This window comes from Leptopilina heterotoma, unplaced genomic scaffold, assembly GCF_015476425.1.
Source record: "Leptopilina heterotoma isolate Lh14 unplaced genomic scaffold, ASM1547642v1 Lhet_271, whole genome shotgun sequence".
Lineage (NCBI taxonomy): Eukaryota > Metazoa > Arthropoda > Insecta > Hymenoptera > Figitidae > Leptopilina > Leptopilina heterotoma.
Window position 1 is genome coordinate 90,820 of NW_025110980.1, and position 20,000 is coordinate 110,819.

Sequence of the window (20,000 nt, forward strand, 5' to 3'; positions counted from 1 at the left end):
AACCGGGACCAATTTATTCATTTTCATAGTTTATTTCCATTTTCATAGTGGGGTAAGACTCCATCAGAAAAAAGCGATTTGCAAGTGGTCTTCCGATTTCTTTGAAAGATTAGGAAATAGAAGTCTTATATGAGTTAAATTTAACCCTAAGAGGATTTTGAAAAATTTTCAAAATGGCGGCCGCTACGCCATATTAAAAATGAGTGTTGCGTTTTTTTCAAAAATTAATATCTCTGAAACTGTTTGATCGATTTTAATAAAATTTACAGGAGATATAGTTAAACATACGTAGTTTAATTTTATATTATATTTGTCTTCATTTTTAGCTGCACTATAAGATAGCACTTTGCCAAAAATTCCATTTTTTTAAAATTTTTAAAATGGCGGATGTTTAAAGTGAGTCATAAAAATACACCAAAATATATCAAAGGTTCTAACACATAAATGTTATCAAAAATTCAAAAAAATATTTTACTCGGGGGTATTTTCGATCGTTTATCTTGAATCTGTTATCAGAAATTAATTTGTCGAAATTTTCGATCCAATATGGCGGGTTTAAAATTTTGGTTTTCTACATTTTTGAAGTAAATATTCTAAAACAACGTCAAGGGCGATTTTTGGAAGCGCTATTTACAAATTTAATGTTAAAATTTTTTTTTCAAATTACCTAATCTAATATGGCGGATTCAAAATTATGATTTTCTACATTTTTGAAGTAAATAGTCTAAATATTAATTTATAGATTAATAGTTACAAAAAATAATGATTGGGATATTTTAGAAACTCTTTTTTAGAAATTTAACTTTTTATACCTCTGCTCTTAAAATTGATTATTAAAGGAATATATAAAAAAAATTTGAATCCGCCATGCCATATTAGATCGGGTAATTTGAAAAATAAATTTTTAACATTAGATTCGTAAATAGCGCTTCCAAAAATCGCCCTTGACGTTGTTTTAGAATATTTACTTCAAAATTGTAGAAAATCAAAATTTGAAACCCGCCATATAGGATCGAAAATTTTGAAAAATTAATTTCTGATATCAGATTCATGATAAACGACGCAGTCCTCGAACTGAGTACATAAATTAAGGAAAAGTACGTAATTTTGAATTTGGTACCTAAAAGTACGTAATTTTGACAAAAGGTCCGTAAAGTACGTAATTTTGACCATTTCGACTAAAAATCAAAATATGTATACAGATTGTGAATAAATATTTAGTTATGCCTTCTCTATTTTTATTCACATTCACTTTCCGATCAATCCGCTGACGGTGATCATTTTCAGAAACAGTGATCGGTCGAAAACGAAAGTCATATTTTGTTAATAAAGGGTTCATACCACTATACATGCCTCAAAATTTAACTTTTTTGTAGAATTTTTTTACGATCCATGTAAATTTTATTGATCTAGGTCTTTTATATCTGTGACTGTCCACGAGAAAACAAGGCTTAGCTCCCAAACGTGAATTTCACAGGGCGAGCGATTGAAGTACTACGATTGAAGTTAACTACGCTTGACATAACCATCTTTAAAACGATATATTGTCGAAAGTAATTGATATTTTTAACTTCTGACTTTTGCATTTGAAAAAGCAACATAAAATCTGTCGATTACCATAAAAAACTCAAATTGATTTTTTCGACCTAAGCCGTGTTTTATCGTGGAGAGTCAACGATTGAGGTTAACTACGCTTAACATACCCATCTTTAAAACGATATATTGTCGAAAGTAATTGATATTTTTAACTTTTGACTTTTGCATTTGAAAAAGCAACATAAAATCTGTCGATTACCATAAAAAAATCAAAATTGATTTTTTGGACCTAAGCCTTGTTTTCTCGTGGACAGTCACATCTAGGTATTTTTAAAAAAAATTTTTTTCTTTTAACAAAGACACTCTCTAACTATATAGAAAACGTCGTTTTATTAAAAAAATTTTTGATTAATTATTTAAAATTTAACAATAAAATACACAACATGAAAAAATGTGAATTGAGTTACTGATAATATGAAAAATTTACTGATTCAACTAGTAACTATGTAAGTACATAGCCTTTGTACGCGTTCAAATGTCAATAATATATTTAAAGTGCTGAGATCTTTTTAAAATTTTACACAACATTTTTGAGATATTCTATACTTTCAAAATCCGTAAAAAAATTTAATTTTTTGAAGTTGACAAAATGGTATGAACCCTTAAAGAATTTCGAAAACTTCTTAATTTACAGTTCTTAAGTAAAATTTTATCATAAGAACATATAAAATATTATTTCAATTTTAAGATTTTCTAAACTAATAAAAATATGTTGATTGAAATTCATGTAATTATTTAAACTATATCATTCTATTTTGCGATTTAAAGTCGGCACTTTCAATAAGAAATTACAAATTTTGGTACGTAAATTGGTCACTAATTTTTCCTTTTTTGGTACGTAAAGTACGTAATTTTCAATGCCAAAGGCAGTTCGAGGCCTGTAAACGATCGAAAATACCCACAAATAAGAAATTTTTTTGAATTCTTGACAACATTTATTGTTAACCCTTTGAGGCGCACATTATTCATATGGACGGATTTTCTTTATAACTCATGTCTTAATATTTTTTAGGTCGCTGACTACGAATTTAAAGTTAGTTTTTAGAAATTCAAAATAGCGGATCCAATATGGCGGACATATTTTTTTAATTAATCGGATTTGCTTGAAAATGCTTACTCGGGGGTCTTTGGGGTCGCTGATTGCGAATCTAATGTTATTTTTAAAAAATTCAAAATGACGAATTTAACATGGCGGTCAATTTTGTTTTAAATTAATTGAATTAACTTAAAAATTGTTATTTGGGAATTTTCGATGTCACTGATTTAAAAATTTCTCCGCTAATTATTAACCCACAATCTAAATTTAAAATTAAACTAAACATTGGTAATCAAGGACTACAACAACCTTCGAGTAACAAGCTTCGGGACAATCTAATAAATTTTTACATTTGTCATCTGACATATTGGATCCGCCATTTTGAATATTTAAAAACTAACATCAGATTCGTCACCAGCGATCCCAAAAACTCCCGTGTGACAAGTTTTAGGTAAAACTAGCCAATTTAAAAAAATCTTCCGCTATATTGGATCCGCCATTTTGAATTTTTAAAAACTAACATCAGATTCATAATCAGCGATTCCAAAAACCCCCGAGTAAACATTTTCAAGCAAATCCGATTAATTAAAAAAAAAATTGCCGCCATATTGGATCCGCCATTTTGAATTTTTAAAAACTGATGTCATATTCGTAATCAGCGACCCCAAAAACCCCCGAGTAACAATTTTTAGTCGATTTTAAAATGTTTAAAAAATTCGTGATTTTTAACAATAGTTTATGAATTTTTTTAAACAATAGGAATTTTTTTAACATGATCTAGGTTACATATTTTTTAGCCCTATTCTTGCTGAAGAGAACGCACTAAATTCGACTCCAAAATATTAATTTTCGTCAAAGATATTGAGGTTTTTAAAGGTGGGACGTATACGTCCCACTGCCCCTCAAAGGGGTCAAATTGATTGAAATTTCAGTCATTTTTCACTGGATTGGCCAATTAAAAATAACTGAAATTTGCAATATGCATAACAGAAATTTTCAGTAATTTTTTAATTGCTCAATCAGGGAAAAATGACTGATATTTCAGTAATTTTCATCTGATTTTCATTGAAATTCCACTGATTCAGATTGCGAGAATAGAGTCACTGATTCTAAGTCAAATTTCACTGATTTTCAGTGGAATTTCACTGATTCAGATTTAGATAGAAAATTTTTTTTGTGTAATAATAAATTAATACTACCAAACAACATATATTATTATGAATCCCAAATTCAATGATCCCTCGATTTGAACCGTTTACTACTTACATTTTGTACCTCTGCAGCAATTTTGTTTCTTTCTGCAGCAATTTCTTTTTTTGGACAATTTTCAAGTAAACATTTGCTTTGATCCCCCCTCCTCCTACACGGAGAAAAATGGAAAAATGATTTATGCAGTCAGTGTAGTACCCCGCGTGGAAATGTTATAATGGGTAAAATCTAATGAACATTATATAATGTTCATTAGAAAATGAAAATTCATTAGAAAATGACATAAGGCTGGCGACACCTTAGGAAAAGGTTTCAAGAAGCAAGTGCCAACGTTGGCACAAGACTAGGACAAGAAAAGCGCCACCCTTGCTTATGAAAGTTTCCCAGGCCATGGGAAAGGCTTGTTATTTACCATGGCTGAAGATCTTTGAATTTTTTTTAAGTTTTATAAAATTGCCAACCGCGGGACAACCCTGGGATCAGTTTTTTCCATTTTTTTCAATTTTTTTAAAATTTCAAACTCCAGGACTACCCTGGGACAAGATTTAGCCGTCCTTAAGATGACTAAAACCGTGGCTGAAGAACTTTGCATTTTTTTTACATTTTCCATCCCCGGCACAACCCTGGGACAAGATTTGGCCGTTCTTAAGATGGCTAAAACCGCGGATGAAGAATTTTAAATTATTTTTCAACTTTTTTACATTTTCCAACCCTGGGAAAACCCTGGGACAATATTTTACCGTTCCTAAGGTCGCCAAAAACGGTGGCTGAAGAACTTTGACATATTTTTGCTTTTTTTAAACTTTGCCAACATTGTGACCTGGGACAAGATTTGGCCGTCCTTAAGAAAACTAAAACCGCGGCTGAAGAACTTAAAATTTTTTTTACATTTTCTATCCCCGGCACAACCCTTAGACAAGATTTGGCCGTTCTTAAGATGGCTAAAACCGCGGCTGAAGAGTTTTGAATTATTTTTCAATTTTTTTACATTTTCCAACCCTGGGAAAACCCTGGGACAAGATTTTACCGTTCCTAAGATCGCCAAAAACGGTGGCTGAAGAACTTTGAGATATTTTTGCTTTTTTTAAACTTTGCCAACATTGGGACAACGCTGGGACAAGATTAATCCGTCCTTAAGATGGCTAAAACCGCGGCTGAAGAGTTTTGAATTATTTGTCAATTTTTTTTACATTTTTCAACCCCGGCACAACCCTGGGACAAGATTTTGCTGTTCCTAATGTCGTCTGAAACGGTGGTTGAAGAATTTTGAATTTCTTTTTAATTTTTTACATTTTCCAACTCCGGAAAAATCCAGGGTGAAGCCTGGGATAAGATTTTGCTGTTCAGAAGGTCGCTAAATCCGCGGCTAAAGAACTTTGAATTTAAAATTTTTCTTTTTACTTTTTCCAACCCTGGGACAACCCTGGGACAAGATTTGTTCGTCCTTAAGATGACTAAAACCATGGCTGAAGTACTTTGAATTTTTAAAATTTTTTTTTACATTTTTCAAACCTGGGACAATCCTAAGACGAGATTTGGCCGCCCTTAAGATGGCTAAAACCGCGGATGAAGAATTTTGAATTATTTGTCAATTTTTTTTACATTTTTCAACCCCGGCACAACCCTGGGACAAGATTTTGCTGTTCCTAATGTCGTCTGAAACGGTGGTTGAAGAATTTTGAATTTCATTTCAATTTTTTACATTTTCCAACTCCAGAAAAATCCAGGGTGAAGCCTGGGATAAGATTTTGCTGTTCAGAAGGTCGCTAAATCTGCGGCTGAAGAACTAGGAATTTAAAAAATTTTTTTTTAATTTTCCAAACCCTGAAACAACCCTGGGACAAGATTTGTCCGTCCTTAAGATGACTAAAACCGCGGCTGAAGAACTTTAAATTTTTTTTACATTTTCCATCCCTGGGACGAGATTTGGCCGTCCTTAAGATGACTAAAACCGCGGCTGAAGAGTTTTGAATTATTTTTCAATTTTTTTACATTTTCCAACCCTGGGAAAACCCTGGGACAAGATTTTACCGTTCCTAAGATCGCCAAAAACGGTGGCTGAAGAACTTTGACATATTTTTGCTTTTTTCAAACTTTGCCAACATTGGGACAACGCTGGACAAGATTTGGCCGTCCTTAAGATGACTAAAACTGCGGCTGAAGTACTTTGAATTTTTTTTCATTTTTTTAAACATTTTCCAACCCTGGGACAACCCTGGGACAAGATTTTGCTGTTCCTAATGTCGTCTGAAACGGTGGTTGAAGAATTTTGAATTTCTTTTCAATTTTTTACATTTTCCAACTCCGGAAAAACCCAGGGTGAAGCCTGGGATAAGATTTTGCTGTTCAGAAGGTCGCTAAATCCGCGGCTGAAGAACTTTGAGTTTTTAAAATTTTTTTTCCAACCCTGGGACAACCCTGGGACATGATTTGGCCGTCCTTAAGATGACTAAAACCGCGGCTGAAGAACTTTGAATTTTTTTTACATTTTCCATCCCTGGGACAAGATTTAGCCGTCCTTAAGATGAATAAAACCGTGGCTGAAGAACTTTGCATTTTTTTTACATTTTCCATCCCCGGCACAACCCTGGGACAAGATTTGGCCGTTCTTAAGATGGCTAAAACAGCGGCTGAAGAGTTTTGTATTTTTTTTATTTTTTTAACATTTTCCAACCCTGGGAAAACCCTGGGACAAGATTTTACCGTTCCTAAGGTCGCCAAAACGATGGCTGAAGAACTTTGACATATTTTTGCTTTTTTTAAACTTTGCTAACATTGGGACAACGCTGGGACAATATTTGGCCGTCCTTAAGATGGCTAAAACCGCGGCTGAAGAGTTTTGAATTATTTGTCAATTTTTTTACATTTTTCAATCCCTGGATAACCCCGAAAAAACTCTTGGATAATACTTTGCCGTTCAGAAGGTGGCTAAAACCGCGACTGAAGAGCATTTAATTTTTAACATTTTTTTTACATTTTCCAACCTCGGGACAACCCTTGGATTCCTTGGGACACGATTTTGCCTCCCTTAAGATGGCTAAAACCGCGGCTAAAGAACTTTATTTTTTTTTAATTTTCTTCTCATTTTTCAATTTGCGAGAAAACCCTGGAAGAATATTTTGCAGTTGCTAAGGTCGCTACAAGCGGTTGCTGTAGAACTTTGATTTAAAATTTTTTTTTTTCATTTTCCGACCCCGGGACAACCCTGAGACAAGATTTGGACCTGCTTAAGATGGCTAAAACCGCGGCTGAAGAACTTTGAATTTTTTTACATTTTCCAACTCCGACACAACCCTGGGACAAGATATTGCCATTCCTATAGTCTCTAAAACTCTGGCTGAAGAACTTTCAAATTTAAAAAAAAAATTTAAATTTGGCAACCGCGGGATAACCCTGGGTTTAAATTTGCCGTTCTTAAGGGGGTGTCAAAGTCGATGCGATTTTCCCATTGAAGCTCAATGCAAAAATCCAATCGACTTTGACACCCCCTTAAGGTCACTAAAACTTGGATCTTTGAGTTTTTTAAATTTGTCAACCCGGGCATGACCCTTACAAAAATAACGGCTGCAATTTTTGGCAAAAAAGCAGTTTTGAATATGTAATAAATTAAATGATTTTAATTATTCTTTTTGCTTTTAAATTTCAATAAATAAAAAACGATTCTGTATTCTTTCATTTTATTTGATTATATTTAGATGTCAGTGTTAAGATCATTTTTTTGAAATAGATTATAAATCTTTAAAATATTAGTATTCAATTCATTATTTGGCAAACTTATATTTGAACAACCGATAATTTTATTATAGCATTTCTCTTTAGTTTGTAAGCAGATTTTATTTTTCCATTTAAAATGAAATACGTCTATAATAGATTTTGTGCGTAAGTAATTTTTAAACATTTTTATGTTATAAAGACAAAAATAAATGAAACAATAAATGAAAAAAAAAACTGAAAAAAAACTTTTATAAAAACTTTATAAAAATTAATTATTTAAACAAAATTAAAGCAATAAGAATTAGGATTAAAAACGTCAATTATGGCGCGATTTAGTCAATTTCGGCGCGCCAATTACGGCGGGGAAAATAACGTGTATTTAGAGGTTGTGTTGCGCGCCATAACTGGAGCACGCACATTCAATGAAAATGTGCCAATTATGGCGGGGCACAATTTTTGTACTTAAATAATTAAACCAATAATAGTTCAAATGTGTTTTTTTTTCGTACAATTATATCGAGTAAGGTCGAAAATAACTTTTTCTATCATTTTCAAATAACTATACTATTCTAAAATAGTAAATAATTCTATTTTTTACAAAGTCGCCATAATTGGAGCACCCGCCACAATTGACACACTTACCCTATAATAGAATTAAATTTTTATAATTTTTAAAAAATTGAATATTAAAATTAATTTGTGGTCATTATTACTCTTTTTTCTCCCACAAATTTTATGACTAATAATAATTTTTTTTATCAATTCTGCGTAAATTTGAGCAGTAAAGCATCTTTCATAGTCGTATTCTTCCTTTCATTCTTTGTCGCACTATGAGCTCTTTGTATTGGGGTGAGCAGACAGTTATTAAATGATTCTTGCACGGATATTACTAGTGGAATGAAAAATGACACCGAAAGAATTATTGAAATTTTGACTAAAGTTTAAAAAATAAAAAACAATTTGAGTTGAAAGAATGTTAAAATTTGTTTAAGGCAGCTACGTCCACACTTTGAAAGAAGTTTTCGATTTTTTGAATTTGTGCTGTCAATCAAGCATTGTCATTTTCAACGACACGGGAGCTGTAGCTTGTCTGATGCCTTAGTCCAGAGGCTGCTTAATCTTCTGCTTTTCGTTTTTTACGTTTTGATTCACTGTCACTGTTAGAAAATAAATTTCTTTTTAAGACATACAATCAATTTTATGGGTACTCTACTTTATTTTGTTCAATTTTCTCTCAATAAATTGTAATATTTGCAAAGTAAAAGATTTCTTTATATTTTCATTAAATTTTTTATTTAATAATTAAAAATAATATTTAAAATATTTCTTCTGATTTATTGTCATCCTTATTTGTGACTTCTTTTCCTTGTCCAGTTGTTTCCTTCAATTTGTCGCTGTTCTTAGTATTGGTGTCGGTTTTTTTAGGGTTTCTTAGTGTACAACATTGGTTATTTAAGACATCCACGTACTTTTCCCACGGATATACATAGCCTTTCGCCTTTGTCTTCTTTTGCACATATGCTATATAGAATTTTTTTAAAGTTAGTATGTATTTGAAGGTTCTACTTTTATCGATTCGAGACTTAATTAAAACAATTTTAATTGAATTTCTCTGAAGAATTCAATTATTTTTAAGTATATTCATAAAACCCAATTATTTTCTTAAATTTTAATAAAATATTCGAAACAATTCAACTATTTTTTATAAATACTCAAATTCTTTGCAGAAATTCAATTCTTTTCAAAAAAATCTTAATATAATTCCTCAAAAGAATCTTATTGTTTTTAAAAATTTACATAAAATTAAATTATTTCGTAAAATTGTAATTTGGTATGTTTTTTGGACATTTTATAATTTTTGTTGTAATTATTTGGACCCAAGGCCACAATCAAAAGCAGTAAAATTTTAATAAATTCTTCAAAATAATTAAATTATTTTTATAATTTACTAAATTCTTTGCAGGAATTAAATTATTTTTAATCTAATTTAAATAAAATGAAACGAAAGAATTGAATTATTTTCAAAATTTGCATAAAATTCAATTTCAACAAGAATTTTAACTTCTCTAAAAATAATTCTTTACAAAAATTCAATTATTTTCTAAATTCAAATCTCAAGAAATGTCACACGAGAAGAGACATTGTTACTTCATGGAGATTTTGTCATTGAATTTCTCGAAAGAATTTAATTATTTGAAAATATTTCTATAAAATTCTTTAAAAAAATTCAATTATTTTCTAAATTTTTCATAAATTCTTCAGAACAATTCGATTATTTTTATTAATATAGATTATATATTAATTTAACATTTATTATATCAGTAAACATATTTCTTTATCAAGAAAGCATAAATAAATTTAGTAAAAAGTCAAAGATAAGTCAAGAAAAATTTTTTGGCAACCCTTGTTAAACACCCTGGTTAATCATAACTTATAAATATACGCACCATACACAGCATTTCGAATTTCCGGCGGGATCGGGTTGCCTTCTTTTCCAAGGGCGGTCATGGTCTTTAGTTTTTCGGCTCCCACTAAAGTTAGCATTAAACGCCTAATCATTTCTTCCGGACGTTTTTTGAATCGCGTGAATTCTATTTCATACTTTGGGTCGATGAACAACTCGCTATTCACAACCACCGCTATTGATGATAAGGATGGTGTAGATTATGTTGCTTGTGAAATAGTATTTTCACTCGATGATACGTTAGCAAACTATATTTAAGGAGGGTTAAATGCAGTTTAATACTTAGATTGTTTAAAAACAAATATAAGTTTCTATTATAAAAATGACTAACTGGATTTTTTGTTGCATTTTCATGCAATTTTTGTTGTGCCTAAATTGCTAACTGGCCAAGGAATGCGACTATTTCTGGAGTTACTAAAAAAGAAATAACAATATCAGTTACGAAATATTATTCTACTTTGAAATATGAAATATATTGAAACAGTAGAATATATATATTGACATAATAATATAACCTTGTGGGAAAATCAAATTCATAAATTCTGGCACACTCGGTGAAGTCTTAGAGCTATCAGCATTTTGTTCTTCCAGAGGAAAACTTCCATCTATAAAAATTTATTTCGATTAATTATATAAAAACAGGGTGTCTAACGGTTAGGAAAGTCATAGAAAAATCAGGGAATGTCAGAGAATTTCATTCAAAGTTAGTGAAATTTCTATAAACTTATACAAAAATAAAAAATTTTTAAATCCAACAAATCTTAAAAGATTTATATTACCGTTTGTTTCTATTATTAGATATTAATTTATTCTTAAATATGTCAGTTACCATATTTTTGTCTTAAGAAAGCAGATATAAAATTAGTAACAAGTTAGGGAAAATATGAGAGGAAAAGTCAGGGAATTTTTTTCTCAATCCTTCTTAGATATTTTAAGAAATAAATTATGGAATACTTGTTACAAATAAATTTTTCATTTGTGATATGAAAAAGTTATTTAATAACTATAGAGTGTATGAATGTTCCGTGATAATTATAACATTAACGAAAAATTATGGGTAGGAAAAAATCTAAATTTTGTCCAAAAAAAAATAAATACAAATTATTTTGTGACAATCCTGATTTTAAAACGGGCTTCAATCTTTAAATATTTTACTTATTACCATTCAAAACAGTTCTTTTTGCAGCTCTCGGTACGGTGATGTCTTCAGTCATCTCATCAGCACTCTCACCAGCAGATTCAATTGGTACTGTTTTCCTCGCACTGCGATTTTTTTTCGGAGACATGTCACCTGAAAAATATTTCTTTAAGTACCTTTTAGCTGTGAGGGGATTAAAGAATTAGAGAAATTATTGTCTTTTTTAATAAATCATTGTTAGTAAAAATTGTTATCTATATACAAAATAATGAATTTCTACCTTTAATAATTGAAATAATTTGAATTTAACATCTAATAATATTTAAATTAATTTAAATTCAGGTGGATTAAATTTAATGTTTATTAATAATTTGGCTTACCATAGGTCAATGAATTTTAATCATCACGAGAATTTAATTATTTCCAAAAGTAATACAATTTTTCATATATATTTAAAAATTCTTGTCACATTCCAATTATCTTTATATAAAAAGCAAAATTCTTCTCAAAATTCAATTATTTTAAAAAATTTTAAAGAAATTCGCAGCAAAATTCCAAATATTTAAAAAAATTTTCTTAAAACTTAAATCAATTCAATTATTTTAAAAAAATTTTAAAATTTTACAATAATTTAATTATTTAAAGTAGAATTTGCATAAACTCTTTCGAAAAAATAATTTGTTTAAATTTTTTATAAATTTCTTTATAAAGTTATTCTTAAGAATTTTAACCATTTTAATTTTAACAAATAATAAAATTTGGAACAAAATTACAATTATTTTCAGTACAATTTTAATTGACTTCCTTAAGGGCATTTGAAACATTATGACGTCACAATTTGTGCAAAACATGTATTTTAAAGTTGTGACGTCATAGAGGCTCAAATGCCCTTAAAAGAATTCAATTATTAAAAACTTTTTTTATACAAATTTTTATAAGAATTTTAATAAACATTCAATTTATATTGTACCTTTCGCAACTTTTTTCTTCTTTGTACCAGATGACACCTTTAAATCTCCAATATCATCACTGTCATCAGAATCAATATCCATTTTTTCTTCACTCTGAACAGGAAGATTCTTCTTTCCAGGCACTATAAATTTAAAAATTTTCTTTGGTTTACAATTAAATTTTACAATTAAATTTTAAGAAATGTTGACTATTTGGTAGTTCTTTAATAAAACATGAAATAATTTTAAAAATTTAGATTAATATTTTTCAACAAAATTTCAGAAAATTTCAATTAAAAGTATGAAACATTCACATTTTCAATGCTTTTAAGTTAAAATCTTTACAAAATTCAATTATTAGTAACTCCTTAAAATTTGATTATGATCTAAAATTTTAACTAAAATTCATTTTTGAAAGAAAAAAATTCTACAAAAAAATATTAGAAAATTTTATACGGGAATTCAACTATTTAAATATAAAGATAAATAATTTACTAAATAATTGAATATTTTTTAAAATTGGATTATTATACATAATTTTATCAGAAATTTATGAAATAATCGAATTCTTCTAACGAATTTTAATAAAATTTTTAAGAATAATTACATACTTCGCGGAATTCGAGTAAAATAATAGATATACAAATTATTGAATTAAGAAAAATTTTTAAAAACAATTGAAATTTTGTAATAAATTTTATGAAAATTTTTTAAAACAATTCAATTTTATTAATTTTAAAAATAATTTAGTTCTTGTAATGAATATTGTTAGTCATGAAAATCAATGACTTCCTTTAAATGATTTTATTATTAGATCCCTTAAGGCGGTGTCAAAGTCGATGCAATTTTCCCTTTGAAGCTCAATGCAAATATCCAATCGACTTTGAAATCCCCTTAAAGGAAATTTAAAATTAATGAAAATAATTTAACTATACTACGAAGAATTTAATGCCAAATTAAATAAATTTTATTTAATTTATGCAAATTATATTTTTACTAAATGAATTCCTATAAAATTTTTATTAAATTATTAAATATTCGTGCAGAATTTTACACAGTGCAACACATAAAATGTGCACTAAGTTTTGACTTCAGTTTCTGAAAGTACTTATCGAAACTAGCAAAAACCTATTTTAGTTTTGCTAGATTAGCTCGGATTTGAATTTTATCGACATTTGAATTTTTTTGAATTTTCACATTTTTCAGTTTTCTGATACGGGCGGATGGGAACACTGGCTATTAAAAGTTTATTAAAAAAATTCGCAATGGTCACAATTTGAAAAGCAATAATCCCTCTTTAATTACAGAGAAAGAAAATAAAATTTGGTCAAAAATTGTTGGAGTTATGAATTTTTTTTTGACTTTTTCAAATTTTTCGGTTTTTTGATAAAGCGGGTGGAAACGCTGGCTATTAAAAGTTTATAAAAAAAATTCGCAATGGTCACCATTTGAAGAGCAGTAATTCCTCCCTAATTTCTGACATTGAAAAAAAAATTTGGTCAAAAATTGTTCGAGTTATGATTTTTTTTCGTATATTTTCAAATTTTTCTTGTTTTTGATTCGGGCGGGTGATAATGCTGGTTATTAAATTTTTTAATAATATATAATTGTAAAATTGGTTATTGAGCAATCCGGTCACATTTTGGAGAGCAATACTTTCTCTTTAATTTATGACAAAGAAAAAAAAATTTGGTAAAAAATTGTTCCAGTTATGAATTTTTTTTTGCTTTTTTTAAATTTTCGGTTTTCTCATAATGGAAGTGGGAATACTGACCATTAAATAAAAAAATTCGTAATGGGCACAATTCAAAGAGCAATAATCCCTATTTAACTTAACCCAAGAAAAAATATTTGATTCCAAATATTTAATTTCGAAAAGAGTAAAAAAAAATCAAAACCCGCGGTTCGACAGGACCGCGGGTACACAAATGTACATAAATAAATAAATAATACGAATAATTTTCTACCATTTTTTTCCTTTATCAGAAATTAAAGAAGGATTATTGCATTTTAAAATTTGACCGTTGTGAATTTTTTTAATAAATTTTTAATAGCCAGTATTCCCACTTCCGTTATTAGAAAACCGAGAAATATGAAAAAGTAAAAAAAACCATAATTGGAACAATTTTTGATCAAATTTTTTTTCTTTGACAGAAATTAAAGAATTATTGCTCTGCAAAATGTGACCATTGCGATTAAAAAAAAAATTTTAAACCAGCGTTCTTACCCGCCCGGATCAAAAATAAGAAAAATTTAAAAAAGTACGAAGAAAATTCATAACTCGAACAATTTTTGACTAAATTTTTTTTTCTTTATCACAATTTAAAGAGGGATTATTGCTTTTCAAATTATGATAATTGCGAATTTTGTGTAATAAATTTTTAATAGACAGCGTTCAGACCCGCTCGTATTAGAAAAACCGAAAAATTTTAAAAATTAGAAAAAAAAATTTATAACTTGAACAATTTTCGACCAAATTTCTTTTTCAATGTCAGAAATTAAAGAGGAATTATTGCCCTGCAAATGATGACCACTACGAATTTTTTTTAAAAATCTTTTAATAGCCAGCTTTCTCACCTGCCCGTTTCAGAAAACCGAAAAATGTAAAAAAGTAAAAAAAAAATTCGTAACTGAAACAATTTTTTACCAAATTTTATTTTCTTTCTCTGTAATTAAAGAGGGATTATTGCTTTTCAAATTGTGACCATTGCGAATTTTTTTAATAAACTTTTAATAGCCAGTGTTCCCATCCGCCCGTATCAGAAAACTGAAAAATGTGAAAATTCAAAAAAATTCAAATGTCGATAAAATTTAAATCCGAGCTAATCTAGCAAAACTGAAATAGGTTTTTGCTAGTTTTGATAAGTACTTTCAGAAACTGAAGTCAAAACTTAGTGCACATTCGATGACCTCAAAAATGTTGCACTGTGTTATCAAAATTTTTGTTTAAAAATTGATTTCTTTTGGAAAATTTTATTAAAATAGTAGAATATTAAAAATCATTGAAATAAGAAAATTTTTTAAAAGTATGTAATTGAAATTTTGATGTAAATTTTATTAAAATTTTAAAAATAATTAAATTTTGCAATAAATTCTATTAAATTTCCAGAAAATAATTGATTTTGACCAAGAATTTCGCTCTTCATTTATAAATATAATGAAAATGTTGAGGACAATTTTTTTAGACTTTTTGAAAATAATTGAATTTCAGTGAAGAAGTTTATGAGTTTTGGAAATACTTGAATTCTTGGTACGATTGATAATATCAATTATTTTATAAAATCAATTAAAGTAGGAGAAAATCATGATTTTATAAAAATTACCAAAAAATTATGGGCATGAAAAAAATTTAAATTTTGTCCGAAAAAGGTAAAAACAGAGAGAAGCAAAATGAAATTATTTTGTAACAATCCTGATTGTAAAACGGGCTTCAATCTTTAAATATTTTACTTATTACCATTCAAAACAGTTCTTTTTGCAGCTCTCGGTACGGTGATGTCTTGAGTCATCTCATCAGCACTCTCGGCAACAGGTTCAATTGTTACTGCTTTCCTTGCATTACGATTTTTCTTCGGAGACATGTTTCCTGAAAAATATTTGTTTAAATATTTTTCATAATTAAAATAAATTTAATTTAGCATCTGATAAAGATTTTAATTAATTTAAATTTAGGTCGATTAAATTTAAAGTTTAATAATAATCAGGCTTCTTCAAGAAATTCGTTTAAAATAATGGATATACAAATTATTAAATTAAGAAACATTTTTTAAATAATTAAATTTTTGCAATGAATTTTATTAAAAAAATTATGATGAAACAAAATGAATTTTTATCCCACATGCACAAAAACGGCGCTTTCTGATAGCATCCGACAGGGAGGAAAGTCATTCATTTCTTCGACCATATGAAAATGGCGGCCGTGTTCTCCCAAGGGCAAGAAAATTAGCTGTTCACATGCATTTTTCTTGCCCAAGGGAGAAATCGGCCGCCATTTTCATACAAATCGAACAAGTAAATGACTTTTACTCCCTGTCGTCTGCTATCTGAAATCGCCGCTTTTGTGCATTAGGAATAAAAAATATCGTAAGTAACACGAGAATAAAGGCAGCCAATTTCTTTACAATGATTTTTGTGACACTCGTTCCGGTCTCGGGGCGCCCTCGACCTCCACTCGTGTCACAAAAATCACCGTAAAGAAATGGCTGCCTTTCTCCTCTTGTTGCTTAATATACTATTTAGTACTTTTAAAAATAATTTAATTCTTGCGATTAAAATTGTTATTCGCATGAAAATAATTGACTTTCTCTAATTGATTTTATTATTAAATTCCTTAAAGGAAATTTAAAATTAATGAAAATAATTGAACTAGTGCAAAGAATTTAATGGCAAATTAAATAATTTTTTTTTAATGATATAAATTCTATTTTTACCAATTAAATTCCCGTGAAATTTTTATTTTTTAGGAAATTAATAAAGTTCGTGTAGAATTTTATCAAAACTTTTGTTTAATAATTGACTTTTTTTGGAAAATTTTATTATAATAGTTGAATATTGAAAATCATTAAAATAAGAAAATTTTTTTAAAGTAATTGAAATTTTGCTATGAATTTAATTAAAATTTTTAAAATAATAGAATTTTATTACTTTCAAAAATAATTAAATTCTTGTGATAAATACTATTATTTAAGAAAATAATTGAATTTTGCAATGAATTCTATTAAAATTCCTGAAATTAATTAAATGTTGTACAATATTTTCACTATTCATTTATAAAAATAATTTAAATGTTAACGGCAATTTTTTTTAGATTTTTTGAAAATAATTAAATTATGGGCAGAGTAGTAGAGCTAGGAGACTTCTGGACCACTTACCTACAGTCGGTAAGGTAGATTTCTTAATTTCGTACTTTCAAGTGGCTTAGAGGGGGTGTTCTACCTTACCGACCGAGTTTTTAGTACCGGCTGCCACCCCTAGATGGCGCCACTTAATTTTTGCTCAACTTAAAAGCCGTTAGTGGGGTATTTGAAATTTTTTTCGTACTTTCAAGTGGCTTAGAGAGAGTGTTCTACCTTACCGACCGAGTTTTTAGTACCGGCTGCCACCGCTAGATGGCGCCACTTAATTTTTGCTCAACTTAAAAGCCGTTGGTAGGGTATTTGAAATTTTTTTTCAAAGTTTAAAGTGGCTTAGAAGGGGTGTTCTACATTACCGACCTTGATGATAATACTGGTATAAAAATGTCGATAAATTATCGACTGTAGATAAGTTATCGACCGAGGGTAAGCATTACTATCAGTCGGTAATACAGATTTCTTCAACAAATTTTGGTCCGGTCGGTACGTCAGGGTTCTGCATTACCGACAGTTGGTCTTATTTGATTATGGTAACTTCAAGTTATTCCAGTAGTTGGCGTTTGCAATATTGTGGTAGGAGAGTTGCGCGCGACTATGGAGTAGTGGGGGTCTACCGGAGTGGGGTGGTAAGTATAGTGGGGACTGGTGTATAAGTTACGGAGCGCGAGCCAGAAGCATTAGTGGCTTCTTTTCAGGAGCAACAGCAACAGCAGTATACAGTTTAGAGTCGTTTTCAGTGTTTCCAGAGTGCTTTTCATAATTATTTTTTATTTTTTATCAATTTCAGGTTTTTAGGTGCTTTTTTTGTTTTTTTTTGGTGGTGGATTTTCTTTTACAGGGTTTTTTTATTTTTATTTTATTCTTTCAGCTTTAGGTTTTTTTTATTTTTGTTTTATTCCTTTTATTCTTTTAGCTTTAGGTTTTTTTTATTTTTATTTTAGTTTTATTCCTTTTTTTTATACTTAGGTTTTTAGGCTTAGGTTCAACATGTCGAAGATCAAATCAGTGAAAAAAAAATCGCGACATCGAATGAGTGTGGATGAGTACAACGAATTGTGTCGTGAGTCAGACAACCTCATCAACATCGCTGAACGTCAACTCATCACCACAATGGGAATGACAGGTGAGGATAAACTTATTAGTGCATTCGAATGGCAAAACAAGTGTCAACGTAACAAAAATATTTTGAAATTATTTTTAAGAAATTCTGATTCTTTGCCTTATCAGAAATCAAGATGTTTAAACCTAACTCAAAAGTTGGAATACTTGTTTTGCAATTTTAATGCTTTACTGAAACGTGGTGCAGGTGTACAAATGGAGAATGAAAGAATGAAGTGGGTTGATTTTGATAAGGCATTTGATGGTCGTTTACAGACTAGTGCTATTTTAAATATTGACTACATTGACGTTAACGAGTTTCTTGATGATGCCTTTGTTTTGTTTGAATTTAACATACGAAAAGCTTTAGATAAATATGGGCCGCTAAAAGTGTATACTGTGTTGGGCGCGAAATTTATAAAAGAGTCGATAAACGGAAAGGAAGAAATGTCTGATCTTAAGACATTTATCGCGAAAACGGGTGAAATATTTGTAACAACCCACTTAGATGAGTGGTACAATGGTAATGTTAAACAAATAACTTTGAAAAGTATGGAAGAATTCCAACAGAAAGAATCGAATTGGAGACTTCATTCTATTCAAAGGCTGGAGGTTAACATTAACAGTTATAATCCCATGCAAGCTGGTTCATATATCGATTTACCACCTTCCATTAAAAGAAAACACTCTTGCATTAATGTACAGAATGCTGATCAGCAATGCTTTAAATGGTCAATTTTTTCAGCTTTACATCCAGTTGAAAACCATGCAGACCGAGTTTCAAAATATACGCGTTATGAAGATGAGCTTAATTTTACTGGAATTCAGTTTCCTGTTGCTCTCAAAGATGTTTCAAAATTTGAGGCACAGAACAACATTTCAGTGAATGTGTATGGACTCATCAAGAGAGATGAAAAGTTTACGGTTGCTCCATTACATTTGTCATCGCAAAAGAAGGTTATTCATGTAAATCTTCTTCGAGTTAAAGACCACTACATTGATGAAAATCTTAAGAGTAAGGAGGAGGAGGAGGACGATCAAAAAATCATCTCTTTCAACTACCATTATGTGTACATTAAAAATTTATCCAGACTTGTTAGCACTCAATTGTCAGGTCATAGGGGTAAAAAGCACATCTGTGATCGTTGCCTGCATTATTTTAGAGATGAACTTAAGCTAACTTACCATGAAGAGATCTGTCAAAAGATGAACGTTACGAGTATTAAGCTTCCTGAACCAGGGAAAAATTTCGTTGAATTTAAAAATTATCAAAACAAGGAACGTGTGCCATTCATCATTTATGCAGACTGTGAAAGTATCCTGATTCCTGCGGAGGCACCACAACAACCTAGTAATACTGAGATTTTTCAAAATCACAAAACTCTCAGTATTGGCTATTATTTAAAGTGTGGTTTTGACAACTCCTTGTCCATATATAAAGCATCTCCAAGAGATGAAGAAAATCCGGCTAAATGGTTTTCAACTGAATTAAAAAATGTGGTTGACAATCTTGACAATTTATTTAAGAATCCTGTACCAATGGAAGTGTTAAGTCGACAGCAACTAGATGATTTTAGATATGCCAGTAAATGTCATATTTGTAGAAATAAAATCAAGCCTGGGGATGTAAAAGTACGAGACCACTGTCATCTAACAGGGAAGTATCAGGGACCCGCGCATCAAGATTGCAATATTAATTATCATGAATCGCAAATAATACCTGTTGTTTTTCATAACCTTAGCGGGTATGACGCGCATTTTATTATCGAAGCTATTGCTACAGAATTTGAGGGTGATGTTTGTTTGCTTCCTCTTAACAAAGAAAAGTATATCAGTTTCACGAAAAGTGTGAAAGGTAGTTGCATCAAGTTCCGCTTTATCGATTCTTTTAAATTCATGGCATCATCATTGGACAAGTTAGCATCCTACCTCGATGAATATA

General features: G+C 29.7%; 1 protein-coding gene across 2 annotated transcripts in view; it reads right to left on the reverse strand.

The window, feature by feature from the left end:
* Positions 1 to 8,888: 8,888 nt before the first annotated feature.
* The window catches only part of LOC122503877, a 49,948-nt gene continuing 38,836 nt past the window's right edge, over positions 8,889 to 20,000 (reverse strand). For both annotated transcript variants that reach the window (XM_043614629.1, XM_043614630.1), the window contains 7 exons: positions 15,565 to 15,693; positions 12,128 to 12,250; positions 11,182 to 11,310; positions 10,535 to 10,624; positions 10,351 to 10,433; positions 10,003 to 10,267; positions 8,889 to 9,076 (listed from right to left, as the gene is read on the reverse strand). In XM_043614629.1, the coding sequence (XP_043470564.1) occupies positions 10,390 to 10,433; positions 10,535 to 10,624; positions 11,182 to 11,310; positions 12,128 to 12,250; positions 15,565 to 15,688 (510 nt within the window). In that variant the 5' untranslated portion in view covers positions 15,689 to 15,693 and the 3' untranslated portion in view covers positions 8,889 to 9,076; positions 10,003 to 10,267; positions 10,351 to 10,389. The remainder of the gene's footprint in view (positions 9,077 to 10,002; positions 10,268 to 10,350; positions 10,434 to 10,534; positions 10,625 to 11,181; positions 11,311 to 12,127; positions 12,251 to 15,564; positions 15,694 to 20,000) is intronic.